At 55.9% G+C, this 18252-nt stretch overlaps 5 protein-coding genes across 5 annotated transcripts; 2 read left to right on the top strand and 3 right to left on the bottom strand.

Moving 5' to 3' along the window:
- Positions 1-77: 77 nt before the first annotated feature.
- Positions 78-1049, bottom strand: B0T26DRAFT_689113 (uncharacterized protein). The gene has a single exon (XM_060441021.1). It carries the CDS (start codon positions 1015-1017, stop codon positions 181-183), a length of 837 nt encoding a protein of 278 aa, XP_060303496.1. The 5' UTR covers positions 1018-1049; the 3' UTR covers positions 78-180.
- A 2812-nt stretch (positions 1050-3861) lies between these two features.
- Positions 3862-5170, bottom strand: B0T26DRAFT_798416 (uncharacterized protein; the record flags this gene model as incomplete). Its single annotated transcript, XM_060446945.1, has 4 exons — positions 3862-4513; positions 4584-4611; positions 4701-4916; positions 5140-5170. 4 exons carry the CDS (start codon positions 5168-5170, stop codon positions 4309-4311), a joined length of 480 nt encoding a protein of 159 aa, XP_060303495.1. The 3' UTR covers positions 3862-4308.
- Positions 5171-8366: 3196 nt separating this feature from the next.
- B0T26DRAFT_746499 (beta-lactamase/transpeptidase-like protein) lies at positions 8367-10298 on the top strand (the record flags this gene model as incomplete). The annotated part of the gene is made up of 1 exon (XM_060444699.1): positions 8367-10298. One exon carries the CDS (start codon positions 8367-8369, stop codon positions 10296-10298), a length of 1932 nt encoding a protein of 643 aa, XP_060303494.1.
- A 2403-nt stretch (positions 10299-12701) lies between these two features.
- Positions 12702-13245, top strand: B0T26DRAFT_670886 (uncharacterized protein; the record flags this gene model as incomplete). The annotated part of the gene is made up of 2 exons (XM_060439239.1): positions 12702-12894; positions 12965-13245. 2 exons carry the CDS (start codon positions 12702-12704, stop codon positions 13243-13245), a joined length of 474 nt encoding a protein of 157 aa, XP_060303493.1.
- A 728-nt stretch (positions 13246-13973) lies between these two features.
- On the bottom strand, positions 13974-17725 carry B0T26DRAFT_635481 (uncharacterized protein; the record flags this gene model as incomplete). Its single annotated transcript, XM_060436727.1, has 3 exons — positions 13974-16254; positions 16315-17267; positions 17441-17725. The coding sequence occupies 3 exons, from the start codon at positions 17723-17725 to the stop codon at positions 13974-13976; spliced, it is 3519 nt and encodes a 1172-aa protein (XP_060303492.1).
- Positions 17726-18252: the final 527 nt, after the last annotated feature.

Here is an 18252-nt window from a genome sequence, read left to right as displayed (position 1 = left end):
AACGGCGCCGGGCCACGGCTCAACCCGCGGTCGCTCCACGAGATATTTCATGACGGTGGCCTCGCGCGACGGGCCGAGTCGTGCGGCTGATGACACCACGACGGCGCCCTCGACCGCTGACGACACCACGACGGCGGCGCCCTCGACGGCCCTGGAGGACATGGCGCTCGACCGTCGACACTACGGGGCCGTGTTCCAGGTTCTGCGGCTCAATTTCCGGCACCTGCTGGCTGAGCAAAACGACATCGACGCTGCCCGGGCCAGAGACCGACCCAACGAGACGACGCCTCTCCTTCGCAACCCGTGGGGCCTCTCACGGACTCCGACCTGGGAGCGAAGTGGCGCGGCCTCTGGCAAGCACTTGACCGTTCCCAGAAATGGGCCCTCAGCAACACCCGGGGCAGAAACGGCAACAGCTGCACCGAGCACCCAATCCGCGAGCGCGGGCTCCGCCGCGGGCTCCGTCGCAGGCAATGCACACTCGCTGCCGCGGGGATGGATCAAGCGCGGCGAGGCGTACATCAACGAGCTGACGGGGTCCCTGACGCTGCAAGAGCCCAAGATGCCGACCAAGCTACTGCGCAGAGTCAGCATCGGACACCTGGGCTCGCCGCACGTGTGGGAGATTGACATTGCCGACTTCGCGCTGCCCCAGTACCACCACGACGACCACGACCCCTCTCGCCAACATGGCAAAGAAGAAGCGCGCCACCGGCTGCGGCAGCGGATCCGAGACCGCTTCTCCGCGTTCGACGACGCCTGGTTCGCCGCCGAGTGCAGCACGGCCGTGGCCGAAGACGACGTGCTGGCCGAGATCAAAGATGTCATCACCACCACGGCATCGACAGGAGACGGCAACACCATCCCCGGCGATGACACCCCCACGCTGCGGCGGTCCAGCAGCAGCTTCTCGCCCTCGTCGGCCTTCCACATCCAGCTGCTGCGCGCCAACCGCCACGAGACGGCCGCGCTGCCGCGCCTCCTCCGTACCCTGCTCTTCTTCGCCCAGTACCCCATGACCACGCTCGGCCTGCTGTGGTACTACGCCGAGCTGGCGCACGCCGCCCACGGCGCGCCCATCGACGCCGCGCACGCCGCCATGGACGCAAGCCTGCGCGGCTTGCGCCGTGAGCTTGATGCCGCGGAAGCGTCCCTTTCGCGAACCGTCTGTCTGCTGCGCTGGGCGCCCGCCCTGCTTGCTCGCTCTGTGGTGCTGCTGTTGGCGTGGCTGGCGTGTCTGGCTTGTCTTGTGGGCGTTGTGTCGGTGGTCGCGGTCGTGCTGGCGCTGCTTGTCGCGGTGGCTATTGCGTTGGCTGCGCTGTGATACAACGCGACGACCCGGACGCGGGTGTATAAGCCAGGGGATATCTCTGCCTTGTACACGTGTTATAATATTGTGACTAGTTTTTATTGTTATGCGTTGCGAAACTCCCGAAGCTCAGATTTCAAGTTTGCCTGCCTATATGATAATGCTCGCGAGAACTTCCTTTTGGTCAAGTCTGTGTGCCCGCTTCACCACCAACCTTGACCGAGGGGGTTATTAGACGTCGGCCGATATTTTCTTTCTCTTCCTTCTTTCCTTCCTTTCTTCCTCTCTTTCGCACGTCCGACGTGGCGGCAGCTTGTTCTAGCAGCTGCTCCTCTCGTTGCTTAGCACTTGCACCGACTCGAGATTGACTTGGCGCAGACTCAGTTTTCTGGTGCCCAATTATCTAGCTCTTGAGACAGGTCTGCTCCTGTGCTACCAAATGCGTTACTTGTGTCGGCCTATGATTAGTGCATGCGAAAACTATGGCGCGAGGCGCAGCGACTACGATTTTTTGTAGTTCAGCCGTGCTGTGAGAGGGAGGGAAGCCCAAGTAGCCATCGCTACTCAACATTTCTCAGAGGCCAAGAGCATGCAAAAGCAGTCAAAAAATGAGGGTATTCCAATTCTGTATTGTGTTGTGTTCTAGGAAGGAAAAACCGGCCTGCCCCTGAAGGCCCGGGGACCAATTTGACCCGGTAAAACCGCGGTCTAATTAGGTGCCCTGTGCGGGCCCTGCCCGGGCACACTAGACCATGCCGAAAGTAGTAAGGCCTGTCTGACAACACTGCCATGCCGCAACCTACGACACGAACTCATCTTTGACGTTTTTGAAAGGAAAAGACATGGAAATCGAAGTAATTCTCAAGATCAGCTTGAGACGCCGCAGCTTCAAGCTACCAGCCTTTGAATTTTTCTGTTTGCGCCGCATTCTCAACGTCCAGTAAGGCGCAGAGCGTCGTCATCATGAACCATGCTCAGCCTTTATGTCCGGCTCCAACAGTTACAGAATCAACAATCTGTTGGAAATGGCGCGAGATCGACTAGGGCTCCTTCCTGCCAGTCAATCACGACGTGGACCACTGAAAACTAAACTGTTGCACACAAGCAGTCAAAATAGGTGCATTCAATTGATGAATTGTTGAAGGAGGGAAGGAAGCAGTGCGAAAGCCCTACTCCCTGTAGGAAAAAACAAGTGTGCGTCTCCTACCGTCAAATCGTCCCCGCATACTGTGGTACATAGGCGCCCAAGCGTTAGAGCTCACCACCCAGGAAATTACCAAATTTTACACCCAAAATTACCGCATTCGCTGCTGCCACTCCAAGCACTAGCAACGCAGTTGACCGCAATTACACCTCCCCGCCGTCGCCAACGTCAACATACTTCCGAATGCGATAATTCCACCTCAGGGCCGTAGATTCAAGATTCACTCAAATCGTTCAAATCTGCAATAAAAAGCGAAGCTGACTTCGTTGAATTCACTTACGTAACAGGGCCAAAAATGCAATAAAAAACTACAGGCCTGCTTACACTACTCACAACTGCATGCAACTGACAGCCTTCATCGCCAAAGTCGCTGAGATCGCTTAGATGTTCAAAAACGGACATTTCTATCACTAGTTAGTACTCCGCGACGAATAAGCGATTAAGAAATGAAGCCATACCAATGCATCGATTGAACGCAGTGCCGACGATGTTTTTTGGTGGTTGTGGAAGGTCGGTTGCAGGAGAAGGTGTAAGGGTGGGTTGCAGTAGAAGGTGTAAGGTTCGGCTGCGTTGTGGTAAAAAGTGGTAAATTACTGCGCGGCAGAAAGTTGCATGTACTGGCGGAGGGGTATACAGTCAGGGTTAGGGTTATGTGTGGTGAATTACAGTATAACGGGACGATTTGACGGTAGTAGGAGACGCACTCAAAAAAAATGCTCCTTTCCAACATGCAAGCACTAGGCCGGTGTAGGCGTAGATCCTCGCTTAGAAGACATTGGCCTGATTAGGCCTAGTTACGTAACATAAACCAACTCGATTCGAGAACTGTTGTCCTTGTTTGGACACGGTTTGCATGAGCCGTGTTGGACAATGCTCTGCTTGACAACCTTCTTTTCCGCCTTTGACACGACGCTCTCAGTTGGAATAGCGACATTCATGACCGTACCTTTGGTGTAGGAGGGAGATGGCGTAAGTCACGTGCTAGCTCACGTACCGACTGGGCGCACGGGACTTGCGCAAAATCTCCAAAACCAAGATCGCACATACCTTAATTAGTTCTTAAAGCAGCAACAAACATGACAGCAACAAATATGAGAACCTTACCCCCCCTCCCCCCCAACACCAGTACTACTACGACCTATTCAGGACCCAGCCACCAGTGGTATGACCAGAATACCACGAACACAAAATCCTCAGGCTCGAGCGCGAACTCTCTGCCAACAAGGAAAAATTCGACTTGTCTCACGACAATAGGGATTAGTGGGCAAAAAAAGGACCTAGAAGCTGCCACTTGATTCTTCGCCACTAGATTTTGCCACTATTCATAACTATAAAAGAGAGACTTTTGGCCCTCCCAAAGGAAACAAAGACAGACCTTTTCAGACAATTCAAGCCTTACCTCCCTGCATCAAATGCTCCATTTCCGTTGCCCTGTGAATGCGCGTGACAACTTGGCTATCACGACCTCGGAACATTCGAGGGGATCGACCTCCCTGCGGCTGCTGGCCGCCCGCTCTGCGCATGCATCACCAAGTCGGCGAGGGTTCACCTGCCGTCAAACCCTCAATGTGGAGGCATTTTTTACCGCCGTCTCAGGTGTTCCATCGAGCGCCGGCCCTGTATGCCTCTGACTGCCGATGCCATGTCTCCTGCCGACGGCTGGTACGGCAAGGTGGCGTACAAACACGGAGTCGAGGTCAGATGCATCGTGTTTAGATGCGCTGGCGAGAATCTTTGGTGGTGGAGAGTGGACGGCTACGAAATGGAGGCGGGCGTGTTCGGTTCCATGTTGCTGTTAGGCCCCTTGCCTGAGTGTATCGGCCGGTACCGGCCCGCTCGCTGCGACTTCTCTGTCCTCCGCAATCTGATACGCAGGTGCAACAGCAGCCGCAGCGTTGGAGCGTGTCATCTGCCACGGCAGTCGGGGGTGGGCGCCGGGGGTAGGTTTCGGCTCGTCAACGTGGAGCGCCGTTGCCCGAGGTCTTTCGGTGACGGGGCTACTACCAGCGGATTAGTCTATTTCGCTCTCAGCTACGTGTGGAACCAAGATTCAAAGAGCTACCTGCTCACCTAGAAGAACATTCCTCGCTATCACGAACTTGGAGGGTTAAGTCAACTGCCCAAAACCATCTCGGACGTCTTGTGTCGTGAAGTCCCTTGGGCATACCCATCTTTGGGTGGACATACCCATCTTTGGGTGGCCTTGTGCATTGTCTAGGACGATCCCCTCGACTATGCTCTCCAGATCCCTCTCATGAAGGATATATACCGAAGCGCCTCTATTCACCATCGTTGCCGCTTCGGGGGATCCAGCAGACTCTAGGATTCCCGGTTTCGGCAGTACGGCAAAGGAACGGCCCCAATAGCTACCGGAAAGGCGAGGAGCTGCCCAGCCGGCGAGGTCTTGGCGAGTTTCCAAGTTGGAGCTGGTCCGCCTAGCGCTACGACAATGTGGGCATAGAGCTCCTCAAAGGGACCATGGGACCGCATTTCCTCAACACCTACTACCGACTCGACGAGATATCAGGCGAGCTGATACCGATGCTGGACAACCCACAGGACTGTTCGGTGGCCGATCATGCAACCCCGACAGACGGCGTCCACGTATGCAATAGAAGTGACTTACCAGAGAATGTGCACCTCACCAAACACCACATCGTTTTCCGGACGGTTGTGTCGAGAAACGACAACAAAACATTCGTCCACGTTGGATTCACCGAGATCGGGGGATTATGCTCCGTACGATACTGCTTTGATCCCATCTTGCTGGAGGTTGAGTGGGGTTTGGATGGTTTGCGAAAAGAAAACGGTGATATTGTCGGGCCGCACTGTTGGCGTGGATGAATTTTATTATCTTGCGGTCCTGGGAAGCTGGAACTCGTCGCACTTGGTTGATCTCAAATTCCTCATTTCTGCAATCATTTTGGAAAGGTACGTATGGAAATGAGGAAAAAGGTCGCCGAGAGGGGGAGGAGAGGGCAAAAGGGTGCTTAGCAATAATTACCTGCAGTTACCCCGCAAAAGTTCCGAGCCCACCCACTTTACGCGTCGCGGTCGCGCACCACCCTCCCACGCCCTCCCTCTTTCAAATAGCTGCAAATCGACCAAAAATGGAGGCAAGGACTCCAAATAAGCATTACAGCCCTCACAAGCGTACTAGAATTGCCGTCTGGGTACAGAATGGCAAATCTAGGGCCCAGATTGCCGCTGAAGAGGTTGTTCGCCGGGGTCGGTCCATGGCATCACGAAACGCTATCGCGTCCAACAATCAGCAGTCGCACACCCAGGTCAGGCCGGCCAAAGGTCCTTACAGAATACGATAAACGGCATATCCTACGCTTAATCAACCAAGATCCTTTCATTTCCAACACGAAAATCAAAACGCAGGCCGATGTAGCCTGCCATGTCGACACGATAACCCAATGACTCAAATCGCAGGGCATCCGGCACAGGAAGGCCCTCCGGCGGCCGAAACTAAACTCAGAACTTGCCTAGAAACGCCTAGGGTTTGCCCAAAGGTATATTACGAAGCCTAACAACTTTTAGAAGCTATGGATTTTCAGCGACGAGGCGACTATGGCACATGGTGATGGTGAACGGCAGAAGTGGGTTTTCTACCGACGCGTACGTTTGACCCCCTCCTATATATTATTATTACTAATAACGTTTATCGGGAGCGGTTACTTCCAAGGCATATTCAGGGCAAGACTAAACCAACTAGGCATAGCCAGATGTTCTGGGGAGCCTTTTCTTTCTTTAGAAAGTCCGCGTTGGTCCCTCTAGACTATATGGCCATCCTGATGTGATGAACCGCGCCCATTCTGGGCTAGTCATAGCTCTGAAAGTGGGGCCGGCCAATAGGGATGACGAGACAGGCATGCGGGGCAGGGACCCGCATTTGCTCTGTGCGGTGGGGTACGGAGCAACGGTTTGGTTGGCTCTACGGGGTTGCTTGTAGCTCTGCCAGAGAGCAACGGAGCAACGCTCTATGGCTCTGCCTGGGAGCAACGGAGCAACGCTCTATGGCTCTGCCAGGGAGCAACGGAGCAACGACCTAATTGGCCCGCCCTAGATAGATATATACGACGACCGTAGCCACGGTCTTAGATAGTTCTTGCTTGGTTCTTCAAGCAAGCAATACACATTCACTGCACTCATACACTTTGAATGGCATTCCAATTTGACTGTATTACCAGTGCGATAGGAGCTTGCCCTTTGTTCTATCTTCATAATTACCAACCCCAGCATTCTGTGGAGCCCGTGCTCCCTTACAGACAGACGACCCTCACAGTCGAGTGGTTTGTAATACCTGATTCTCCCCACGGAGGTGTCAACGCACAGCGAATACTCGAAACCCTTCAGGCCCAGCCACCTAAAATTTATGATCCTAGCTCTATATTTATACAAGATAACGCTCGTACGCATACAGCAGTTATCGTGCAAGATTGGTTGATTCCTTGGGCTGAGAAGGAAGGCATTGAGTTGATCGACTGGCCAGCATATTCACCTGATTTAAACCCCATCGAAAATCTCTGGAAACTGCTTAAAGAGGAAATCTGCAGAAGGTATCCGGAGCTTACGGATATGCCAAAACCGAGAAAAACTTACAAAAGCTGCGAGAAGCAGCGGATGAGGTGTGGAACGATTTTCCAAATGAGCTTCTCAGGAGCTGGCGGAGAGCATGCGGCGCAGGTTGGCGGCAGTTATCGCTGCGGATGGGTGGTATACCATGGGTGGTATACCAAGTCCTAGGGGGTTTGTGATTAGTATCAACAGATAGCGGGGGTTCTTGTGAGTATTTTGTATCTAGTTTTACGTATTTTATATGGAAATTGGGCGTAGAATTGTCAATTGAAGTTTGAGGTTAGTTACCTACTAGTACTGCGACGTGTTTTCGCGTAAAGTGGGTGGGGCTTGGAACTTTTGCGTCCCCACTGTACATGTAGGCGTTCTTCCGACACGCTAACGTTGGAGGGGCGCGTTGAAAGCGCTAATATCCACCAACAACGGCTTATCTGTAATACGCAGAGCATTCATCGCTTCTTTCTTCCTTGAAGTTCCTTCAACACTACACGACTTTTACCATTTTTTGCCACTACGTTTTGCGTAACAAATGCTCGTTGGGGGTGCCTATTTGGGCTTGCAGAGCGGTGCAAGCTCTGTGCCTGCCCCAGACCTTTAGTCAACACCGCCACAAGACGGCTTCGAGCATTTGGGGCTGACCCTGGTGTGGGCTGCGGATGGATGCGTTGAACCCGCCAGTCTGGCTCACGTTCAGCTTGCCTGATCTCTCTTATAATTACGACCATACGATTGTCTTTGAGCACCATGGCGTTTTTGGGCCGCCGCCAACCAACCAGCCACTAGATGCTTCAAATCGAAAATTAAATAGTTCCGGGATAATACCGTCGACTTAGTGAAGTCGGCGGTGGCGAATCCAACGCGGCGCAATGGAGGCTTGGTTCGGACAAGCTTCGTCAGCCGCAACGGCCAACGACAGGGGAACGTCTCTTGGCAGGAAATCTTGACGGTTTAATTGGCGTCTAATTAGGGGACGCCGGCTCGCTGCGGTTCAAATGAGCTCCGCCTTGTGCTGTCAGTCATGGTAGACAAGCCTCGAAAAAAAAACATCTCCGATCCGTATTTGGCCAGCTTCCAATGCTTGAGCAACATTTCTTGCCTGCCTGTTGAATCGCGAGATTTGACGGCCGCCAGACAGAAACCAGTGCGCGATGGGGTTTGAGGGCGACCAGTCGACGGAAAAAAACCTACATAAAGTGCTGCTAAGGAGCCGCTTCATCCGCTCATGATTAGAGACGCATCCACATTCAAGTTCTTCAACGCGTACTCACGATGCACATGATTCACTCCCTCCTCCTCTGCCTAACGGCATTCCTCCTGGCTGCCCAGGCCCAAGTCAACCCCTGGGAAGCCAGACACGGCCTCACCGCGGCGGCCTACCAACAAGAGTTCAACGACCTCACCAGCAAGGGCTACCGTCTCAACTGGTTGAGCGGATACGCCCTGGACGACGTGCCGCATTTCGCCGCCATCTTCGAGAAGAAGTCGAGCCCTGCATGGGTCGCCCGGCACGGTTTGACCGCCCAACAGTACCAGGACGCATTCACCCAGTACGTCTCGCAGGGCTTCAACCTCGTGCTCGTCAACGGCTACAACGTGGCCGGCGTCGACTACTACGCCGCCATCTGGGACAAGGCAGCCACCGGCGCCTGGCTGGCCCGCCATGGCATGACCGCCGCCGACTACCAATCGGCTTTCGACACCAACAGCAAGGCCGGGTACCGGCTCGTCCATGTCAGCGGCTACTCGGTCAAAAACGACGCTCGCTACGCGGCCATCTGGCGCAAGACCAACGACAACATCCCCTGGGTGGCCCGGCACGGCATGACTGGCAGCGACTACCAGAGCGCGTTCAACACGTACGCGAACCAGGGCTACCGCCTCGTCCTCGTCAACGGGTACCAGGTTGGCGGGACCGACTACTACGTGGCCATCTGGGATAAGGCCCCGGGAGCGGCTCCGTGGGTGGCCCGCCACGGGCTGACGAGCAGCCAGTTCCAGGCTGAGTTTGACAACAACCTGTACCAGGGGTACGTGCCCACTGTCGTCAGCGGGTACAACCAGGCGGGGCACTACGCGGCGGTGTGGGAGAACCGCGCCATGAAGGGCTCTGACCTGTCCAAGCTGGACGCCGGCATCGGCGCATACATGGCCAAGTACAAGGTCCCCGGTCTGTCTCTGGCGGTGACGCAAAACGACCGGCTCGTCTTCGCCAAGGGCTACGGCTTCGCGGACACGGCGTCGGGCACCATCGCGACGCCCAACAGCCGGTTCCGCATCATGAGCATCTCCAAATCCATCACGGCCACGGCCGTCATGAAGCTCCGCGACGCCGGCAAGTTCAAGCTCACCGACAAGGTGTTCGGCCCCGGGTCGGTCACGGGCGACACGTACGCCGACAAGATGCCGCTCGTCAACAACAAGCGCCAGTACCCCGCCGGGCTCACCGACATCCGCGTGCAGGACCTGCTCGAGCACCAGGCCGGGTTTGGGCCCGAGCACGACCCCGAGGGCGCCCTCAAGACGCTGACCCCCGCGCAGGCCGTCAGCAAGATCCTCGCCGCCGTGCCGCTCAACTACACGGTCGGCACGCAGTGGGCCTACTCCAACTTCGGGTTCCTCGTGCTCGGCCGGCTGGTCGCGGACCTCGGCGGCGCGGGCGACTACGAGACGTACGTGCGGAGTCAGATCCTCGCCCCCGCCGGCGCGGCAGGCATGCAGCTGGCCAGCAACGCCGGCGCGCTCCCCGGCGAGGCCAGCTACTACCCCGCCGGCGCGTCGGGGTCGTTCCGCATCCATGAGTTCGACAGCTTCGGCGGCTGGGTCGCCACCATGCCGGACCTCGCGCGGTGGTACACGCGCTTTGACGGGCTGCCGGGGCGGCCCGACGCGCTTGATGCAGCCACGGAAACGGAGATGTGGACGCCCGGCAGCAAGAGCGGCGGCGGGTATGCCAAGGGCTGGATCGTCAACGGTGGCGCGGCTGGCGGTGCCCCGGGCGGCTGGCGCGGGCATAATGGTGCCTTTGGCGGAACGAGCTCCTTCTTCTCGCAGCGCACTGATGGCACCGGGCTCGGGTTTGCTGTCGTCATGAACATCAACTCGGGGAACTTGCAGGTCGGGGACGGCTTCAGCTTCGAACTCCGCGGGGTTGTGGATGGGATCATCGGTGGAGTCGCCTGGCCGGCCTATGACTTGTTTTAAGCGGGGGCTAGGTTGGTGTTGACGACGCGGAGCTTTCCTCGTATTCTCCCGTTGTAGCTTGGTGTGTCGGTTTTCAGTTGCATTCAGGGGCGCTGGTGGGTGCCGGCTAATTAGACTTGGAGGGACTGGTGCTCTGAGATCTATGAGCGTTATGGATGAACTTTGAATAGAATAATTCTCCTTTGTTATTTTGAGATTTTGTTAGAACCGGATAACTAGCTGTTGTCTAATATTTGCATTTAAGGCGCGTTAAGTTGAAGTTAATTAAAGCAGGTTATATTAGATACCTACAACACTTGGAATTCAGGCATCTAGTCTAGACCTATAGATAGGTTGTGCTGAGTCGCGTAAAGTTCTGGATAATGCACTCCATAGAGTTGATGAACAGATAAAAGAATATGGAAAAGAGCTTACACTGCGCCTACTTATGTCCTCTTCAGAATAGTAATTAATTATGTAAATAAAACCCTACGATAAAAAGGGCTATCCCAAACATGCCCAATCTCACTATCCCGGCACTAGTTACGCGCCTAGTTAACTCTGTGCGGGCAGCGGAGTCCAACTCGTGATCGTCGTTCCAGCAGCGCTGCCAACTTCAATGCACACATAGTAGCCAAAAGCAGACCGGTAGAGCTGGCGCCGAGGGCAGGGTTCCACGACAGGAACGTGCTACACGCAAGAGTTGTTCCAGTTAGCATTGCGTCAAATATCACAATGTAGGTGAGGTGAAAATAACGCTCGGGTTGTCTACCATCTCAAGAGTTTCGGTATTGCCGACCATCGCCATTGCCGACCATCGCCGGGGCACAAGACCCGCTGCAAGATGATGGGATTGCACTCTGATCTAGCGGCGTAATAATTGACACGTTGTTTGGTGTGGAAGGTGCGGGGGTGTATTTTTTGAATAATGATTTAACAACGAATAGTCAGGCATAATATTGTTCAGCTGAACGGAGCCACCGTAGGCGAGCTTGCGAGCCGAAGGTGGCGTAGAGAGGCTGTATTTTATATTACGGTGAGGGTGCCGAAAATTTCTCGGACAGCGATTAGCCAGTTCTCGTCCGTGTCGGATGAACTTCGGACAGGTTAAGCCGTGAGATGCCGCTTTGCTGTGTCGTGGTTGTGTCAGGGAGGAGCAATTTCCCAATTCGTAGATTAACGCGTAAGCTGTATGAAGGAAAGCGCCGCAGGCCAAGAGTGTCGCAGGCACTAGGGGTCCTAGGGGGCTTGCCCCCTTGGAATCCAACAATTAGACCATGAACATCGAAACATGGAATTATCACGAGAATTTGTTTTGGTGTTGGGGGGCTAGAATAGCTGTAAATCCGGTATCCCGAGGTTCAGCCGGGCAGAGTCCTTGCGGGAATTCCAGAGCGGTAATACGGCCTGCTCTCGCCGCCAGTTCCCGGTTACTATTACGTACGCCATCACGGTTCACAAGTCACAGGGAGATACGCTTGGCAGGGCTGTGCTTGATATCTCTGAGCGGGATTTCTCTTTAGGGTTTATATGGCTGTCTCACGCGTTACTAGTCTACAGGGCTTAATATTTGACATTCCTTTTGCCCTAGACCAAATCCAGGTCAAGAATGTCGTTACAAGTGCCTCGCGTGCGGCGGATTACCAGCGCCATGTTGACGCCGGCGAGGTGTTGGTTCCGGGTGTAGCCTAGATAGCAGAATCGACTTTTTCTGCCTCAACACAATAATGTTTACGTTGTGATAACTCTCCTGTGTTTTTTACTTTTAACACAGTTGACACAGTTGAGTCTACCTTTGGCTACTAATTTCTTAGTAAAATGGCCCAGCCACCCATTCCCTCGAGCGAAGCGAGGACAGCCCGCGGCAGGCGCCACCGGAGCCATCAGTTCAGCTGACCCCCTCCTAACTAGTCAGGTAGCTTATTTTACTTTATAGGCTGTGTAGAATAATTCAGAGCTCATACACTGATAAGCGAAGAGAAATAATACATGCACATTGCTGTGGTGTGTGCGTGGTGATTGGTATAAATTAGAGCTTTGATCGGCGCACCTACGTCTACTTTTTCATTGCGCCTACCTGCGGGCCCTTGGCAACTGCTGGTAGTTGAGATACTAAGAATTCACTTTTATGACAAATCCAACTCCGGAAGTCCCTCCTCGACGTAGGTGACGAAATAAAACACACCTCCATTAGTAAATTATCTAGCCAATCAGCAATAGATGCCATCTGCAATGGCTGTGGTGGCTGCACGGGGCTCATTCGGGGGACAACCCGATCCAAGCGGCAACCATCGTGCTTACCTTGTGAAAAATCTCAAAATAAACCTTGGGCAATCACTGTCAGGTAACTGAGTCATTCCAATCTTGAACTGTCAGTTGGAGCAAAGACAAGCACGCATCACGCGTCACATCGTATCCGCGACAATGGAGCCCGTGTCCGCGCTCGGCGTAGCTTGCAACGTGCTGCAGCCCATCGACGTCGCGTGGCAGGTCGTGTCAGGCGCGCGGGGCACCGCGGGGCCGTTGACGGGTCGAGCAGCAGCACCAAGACGCTCGACGCTGTGGCCGACAACGTCGCCTAGCTCTACCTCGTCGAGATACCGTGGCACGAGCGTCCGTACCTGACGGCGTCCTAATTAAAACCGGCGCTGGCCCCTCGGCGCCACCCTGCATGGAGCCCATCACAGCAGGGCCATGGCAAGCGTTTCTATACCGCCTGGAGGGCGACGACGCCCAGCCGCCGCGGTACGGCGCCGACGTGGTCGAGATTTTCCGCATCCTCATCGCCGCCGGGGCCAACCTCAACGCGCCCTGGCGAGGCTCGACGTTCCGCAGCGAAATCATGCGCATCCTCCCACGTGACCAGGCCGCAATGGTGCTCACGGCAGAGCCCCAGCCGTCAGCTAATGAAGAAGGGGGGCTCCTCGGCGCACCCACACTTGCCTTTCCTACCGCCCACCCCCCGTAGAAAATCCACATATTGGTGTGCAGCACTAACCTCTGGCTCAGATCTAAGTCTCTGTGAGCCAGGTCTTCTCTTTATACGCACAGCCTACGAGCCTGTGCGTCCCTAAGCCCCAGGCGGGCCTCCCTGTATATCACGTGCCCTTCACGTGACTCCATCCCATGAAGTCTACCATTGACCAGCAAGATTTTTACTTTCATTGTAGTCTTTTTTTGGAATAGACTTTTCGAGCGTATATCAGCCGAGTCGAAGGAGGTTGGAAATCGCTTTTTCTAGGATATTATCAAATATTCCGAGTCGCTGCCAAGGCTTAGTGAGCAATTTTGACGTTCTCGGATGCCGTAACGTTCTCGGACGCCGTATTATGATGACCAAGGAAAGAAAGCAAATTGAGAATATAGTAGGGCGTTGAGATAGCTGCCGGCTAGTAACACTAAATGGGGGAAATGATATACACACATATTCAAGCGAGGCGACTGGAATAGATTGATTGGTGTTCTGGTGTTGAGTGTGAGTGTGTGACAGCCTGCGTCTGGCCCTGGATGTGATGTGGATCATGTGGTAGGTGACGTGGGACTAGGTGTCTTAGTCGTAGCCGAAAATCCACACACGGTAGCCTGCATTGAAAAAGTATTGATTTTACCGCAAATCGCTCTCCATTTTATACGCCGTTACAAATTTTCCATGGTAGATTCGCCGATCCCTTTGCCTAAATCCAAACAACCCGACCCCTACTGGGCACCTCCACGGCCGCCCGTGCCTCCCGTTGCGAGCCCCTGCAGCACCTCGGCCTTGATCTCGGGCAGCTGCCTACCCCTCTCCGTCGGGGCGCCAATGTACTTGATCTCGGCGAGGTATCGTAGAAACCTGCCAACGTCTTCCCGGCCGATTCCGTACCCGGTGCTGTCGTCAACCCCAGTCCACCTGTCGGCATCAGCCTTCAGAATGGCGACTGCGTTCCGATCGTCCATCTCTGGCGCCCTCGTCGTTGCCGGCAGGTCGCTCATGCAGAAATGGTATAGCGGCATCAAGGCGTGCTGCTCCTGGTCTTTTTCGAGCGCGCCAGCCGACACAAACTTCTCGAGCTCCTTCTTCCACGCCTGGTAGCTGACCTCGGGCGTCTTGAACCCGTAGTACTCAAGTATGGCCAGGTACTCGTACATGCGGAGGCGCGGGTGGCCGGTAACGTGGACCACGTGGACACCGCCGGCGAGGGGATTCAGGGCAGCAGCAACCACGACTCTGGCCACGTGATTCACGGGCACGGCGTTGACCGTGTTGACGATGCGGGGACGCGCCGACAGCTGGATGCAGCCCTTCAGCATGCGGATCAGGAAATCGTCGACGTTGCAGACGCCCGTCTCAGAATCTCCCAGGACATAGCCAGGCCGGATGACCGATCCCAAGAGACCCCGCCTGCCGGCCTCCCGCACTAGCTGCTCTGACACCCACTTGGTTTGCCCGTATCCCGTGCCAAGTCCGCTGCAGCTCCCGTTCATGTCGTCATCCTCCATGACGGCGCCCTGCCCGGTGCTCGTCTGTTCCTCCGACAGCTTGATGTAGTAGTCCGTGTCGAGAACGCTGGTTGAGCTCACAAAGCAGAACGCCTTCGGCTTCCCTTCGTTACACAACTTCATGGCGTCGACGGTTGAAAGGACATTGGACGCCATCATGTCTTGGTATCTCTTGACCCAGTGAACTGTGGCACCGTTGTGGATCACAACATCAACTTCTTGCGCCAAAGTCTGCCATGTCGCGGGGTCGACGCCCAGCCGGGGCTGCGACAGGTCACCAACAACGGCGCTTATCCGGGATGACCATTCCTCTCTCCAGAGACCATACCACTGGAGGGAGCGGCGGAGCCGATCGAGGGCTGCAGTTGAGTCTTTAACGCCTCGGACATGAGCGATCAATTTGACGCTCCGAGCCGTCCGCTCGAGAATATCCCTGATAAGATAAGAGCCGAGGAATCCGGTGGCGCCAGTTAGGAAAATAGTAAGCTGCTCAGCGTCGAGGGCCGACGGGTCCGCGGACTGGTATTTAGCGGGGAGTTGGTTAACCAGCTCGTGGAGAGATTTGGAGTAAGCAGCCTCGCCAGCTTCGGGGCCAACACTGCCTGTGCCGTGCTGGAGGAGGTTGTCGACATGCGCGGCAAAGCCTGCCAGGCTGGAATGCTCGTAGAGTGCGTTAATCGAAACGTCGGTCCCCAGGCTCTTGCGAACGCTGAGTAGAAACTGCTGGGCCAACAGGCTGTGGCCGCCGAGGTCGAAAAAGCTGTTCTCGCGTTTGATAGTTTTTGGGTTCAGGCCACGAATGACATCGGCCCATTGCTGGGCCACTGCTCGCTCAGTCACGGTGAGCGACTCCCAGTTCTTGACGTCCTCCTCCGAGGCGTCCTCGACGCGCTCAGCGACGTCGGGGAATGGCAGGTTAGGCTTGTCAACCTTGCCGTTGGGGTTCAATGGCAGCTTGTTGAGGACGATGTAGATGGTCGGAACGGCGTATGACGGCAATCGCGTCTTCAAGTGGTCTCGAACCTCGGTCTGCAGCCTCCGGAACTTCTTTAGGAAGACGGTGACGGACCCCATTTCCACGCCCCCGTCCTCGACATCGGCCAGCCCCCGGTCCGAGAGCCAGCGGCGCCACTCCCTCTCTTCGGGCACGATATAGCTGACCAAGGTTGGCTCTTCATTCCGGTCTCTCCGGACCAGGGTCTTGCAGTCTCTGATCAGGGGGTTCTGGCTCAGGTTGCTGTCAATCTCGTTGAGCTCGATGCGGAAGCCGCGGATCTTGACTTGATCGTCGGCACGGCCAACACATTCGACGTCGCCCGACTCGAGATATCGGCCAAGATCTCCGGTGCGGTACATGCGGTCTCTTGGCCCTTTGTAATACTGCCGCCACGGCTCGCCCTTGCTAGCTTCCTTGTCCTCTGCGACCCACTTTTCATTGTCGACGAACCAGTTCACCAAGAACTTTTGCTCGTTCAAAGCTTCGTCGCCGAGGTAGCCCCTGCAGTGCAGTGTTAGATAACCGACAGCGCACGTGGGCTGAGGCGGAGCCAGCACTTACTCGGCAAGACCAGCGGCGCGGACGAAAATCTCGCCCACTTCGCCCACCTTGCACTGCTCGGTCCGGTTTTCCCGGTTGACCACCAAGAGCTGGACGTTCTGCATTCCCTTGCCGGCCGGGACCGTGTCCTTAAGTTGGTCGAGGAAATCGGGCTCCCTCGTGCGGCTCGGGATCTCGAAATAGCTGACTGCTCGTTGCGTCTCGGTCGTGCCGTACATGTTGATGATGTTGGCGTTCGCAGCAAGGCGTCTGAGGGCGCGGCAGTCTCTCGTGGTGAGAACATCGCCGACGAAAAAGACATGCTCCAGGCTGGGGAATTCGGCTGTGGCGCCGCCGACCAGAATTTGGCCCATGGCAGGAGTGAGATGGGTGACGGTTGGGTTGTGTTCGCGCATCCACTCGGCAAGCTTCTCGTGTTGAATGTCCTCGCGCGATGGCACAAGCAGCTGTGCGCCGAGGAAAAGCGGGGTGAAAATGTCTCGCTGGACCGGGTCGTGGGCAATTCCCGAGAGGAGCGTGTATCTGCTCTCCGACGACAGGTGGAAGCGTTCGGCCATCCAGCCGAAGTACTTGACCAAGCTGAAGTGGCGGCCTAGCACGCCCTTGGGCCGCCCCTCGCTCCCCGAGGTGAATGACAAGGTGGGATTTGAGTCGGGGCCGACAACCACATCGGGCGGCGATGCGGCAGACTGCCTCACGGAGGCAAATACGTCCTGGCCGTCGACGTCGCCGCCGTAGAGGAATCCGTCATCTCGCAGGCGGAGTTCGGGGACCTCTGTCTTGAGCTGCAGCTCGTCGTCGATGTACTTTTGCACCAACGGGGCCAGAGGGCCGTTCTCGTCGGTAGCCCGGCCGATCTTAAGCAGAGCGCGGGGCTGCGAGACCTCGAGGTAGATCTTTTGCCTGGCGGGGGGATAAGCGGGGTCGAGGACCGTCATGGTGGCGCCCGAGGCCTTGGGGTCGGAGGAATCTTGTCAGAAGATGGAAGTCCACGGGGCAGGCAGGGGCAGAGGCAGAGGCAGGCAGAGGCAGAGGCAGAGGGAGAGGCAGATGCAGAGGCAGATGCAGAGGCAGATGCAGAGGCAGATGCAGAGGAGAGGCAGATACAGATGCAGAGGCACTGTACCAGAATGCCCATCAGGGCCACAACCAGATCTACGGAGCGATGCGCCCAGATCATGACCACATCGCCATTAGTGACGCCGGCCTTGTGCAGATGCCATGCCAGCGTGTTGGAGGCTTCGAAGATCTGGCGGTAGGTGAAGCGTCGCTCGGGGGTGGTGGACGACTTGGTCTCGACGACGCAGGTGCGATCGGGGTGCGCCCTGGCCTGCGCGCCAAAGTGCTCCTGGATCGAGCCGACGTAGCCCGACCAGTCGAGGTCGACAGTGGGGTCGGGTAATTGAGACATTTCCCGTGCTCGCTCAGTCTTTGGTTTGGTATGTATGTTCCTCGGTGCCGCTCGCTCGTTCTTGCAACCAAAGTTTTGAGGATCTTGACGGTAACGAATTTTTCTTGGTGACTCAATTGGGGGGAGCTTGGTCCGAGACCGGCCGGATCAAGCAGGGACGCAGCTTCCCCTCCATCGTGGGCGGTGTGGGTCTTCGCTGCCCCTCCCCCGCAGATCTCCACGATCGTTGCAGCCCGAAAGGGAAACCTTGGTCATGCGGGGCTAGGGCAAACAGAGAAGACAACTTGAACTTGAACGGCCGGGTGTCCAAATTCCTCGTGTAGTAGGTAAGCAACGTAGCTGCCGGCGGTCGGGGAGTCGCGGATTGGATTGGATTGTGAACACGTGCCACGCAGCCACTGCATGCTGCACTGTGCACATGCTGCACTGCGCTGCGCCGCCAACTCGACTCACAGAAACTTTTACGAAAGCCTATCTCTAGGCGGAACTGTCAGATGGAATGGCCTAGAAGGTTCTGGAATCTATGG

This window comes from Lasiosphaeria miniovina (assembly GCF_030549165.1).
Source record: "Lasiosphaeria miniovina strain SMH2392-1A chromosome Unknown B0T26scaffold_1, whole genome shotgun sequence".
NCBI lineage: Eukaryota > Fungi > Ascomycota > Sordariomycetes > Sordariales > Lasiosphaeriaceae > Lasiosphaeria > Lasiosphaeria miniovina.
The sequence above is the reverse complement of the archived record's forward strand: the minus strand, read 5'-3'. Positions and strand labels throughout refer to the sequence as shown.

Excerpts from the sequence above, each read along its gene's own strand:
- B0T26DRAFT_689113 (XM_060441021.1), bottom strand. The coding sequence starts at position 1,017 with ATGGGGTACTGGGCGAAGAAGAGCAGGGTACGGAGGAGGCGCGGCAGC.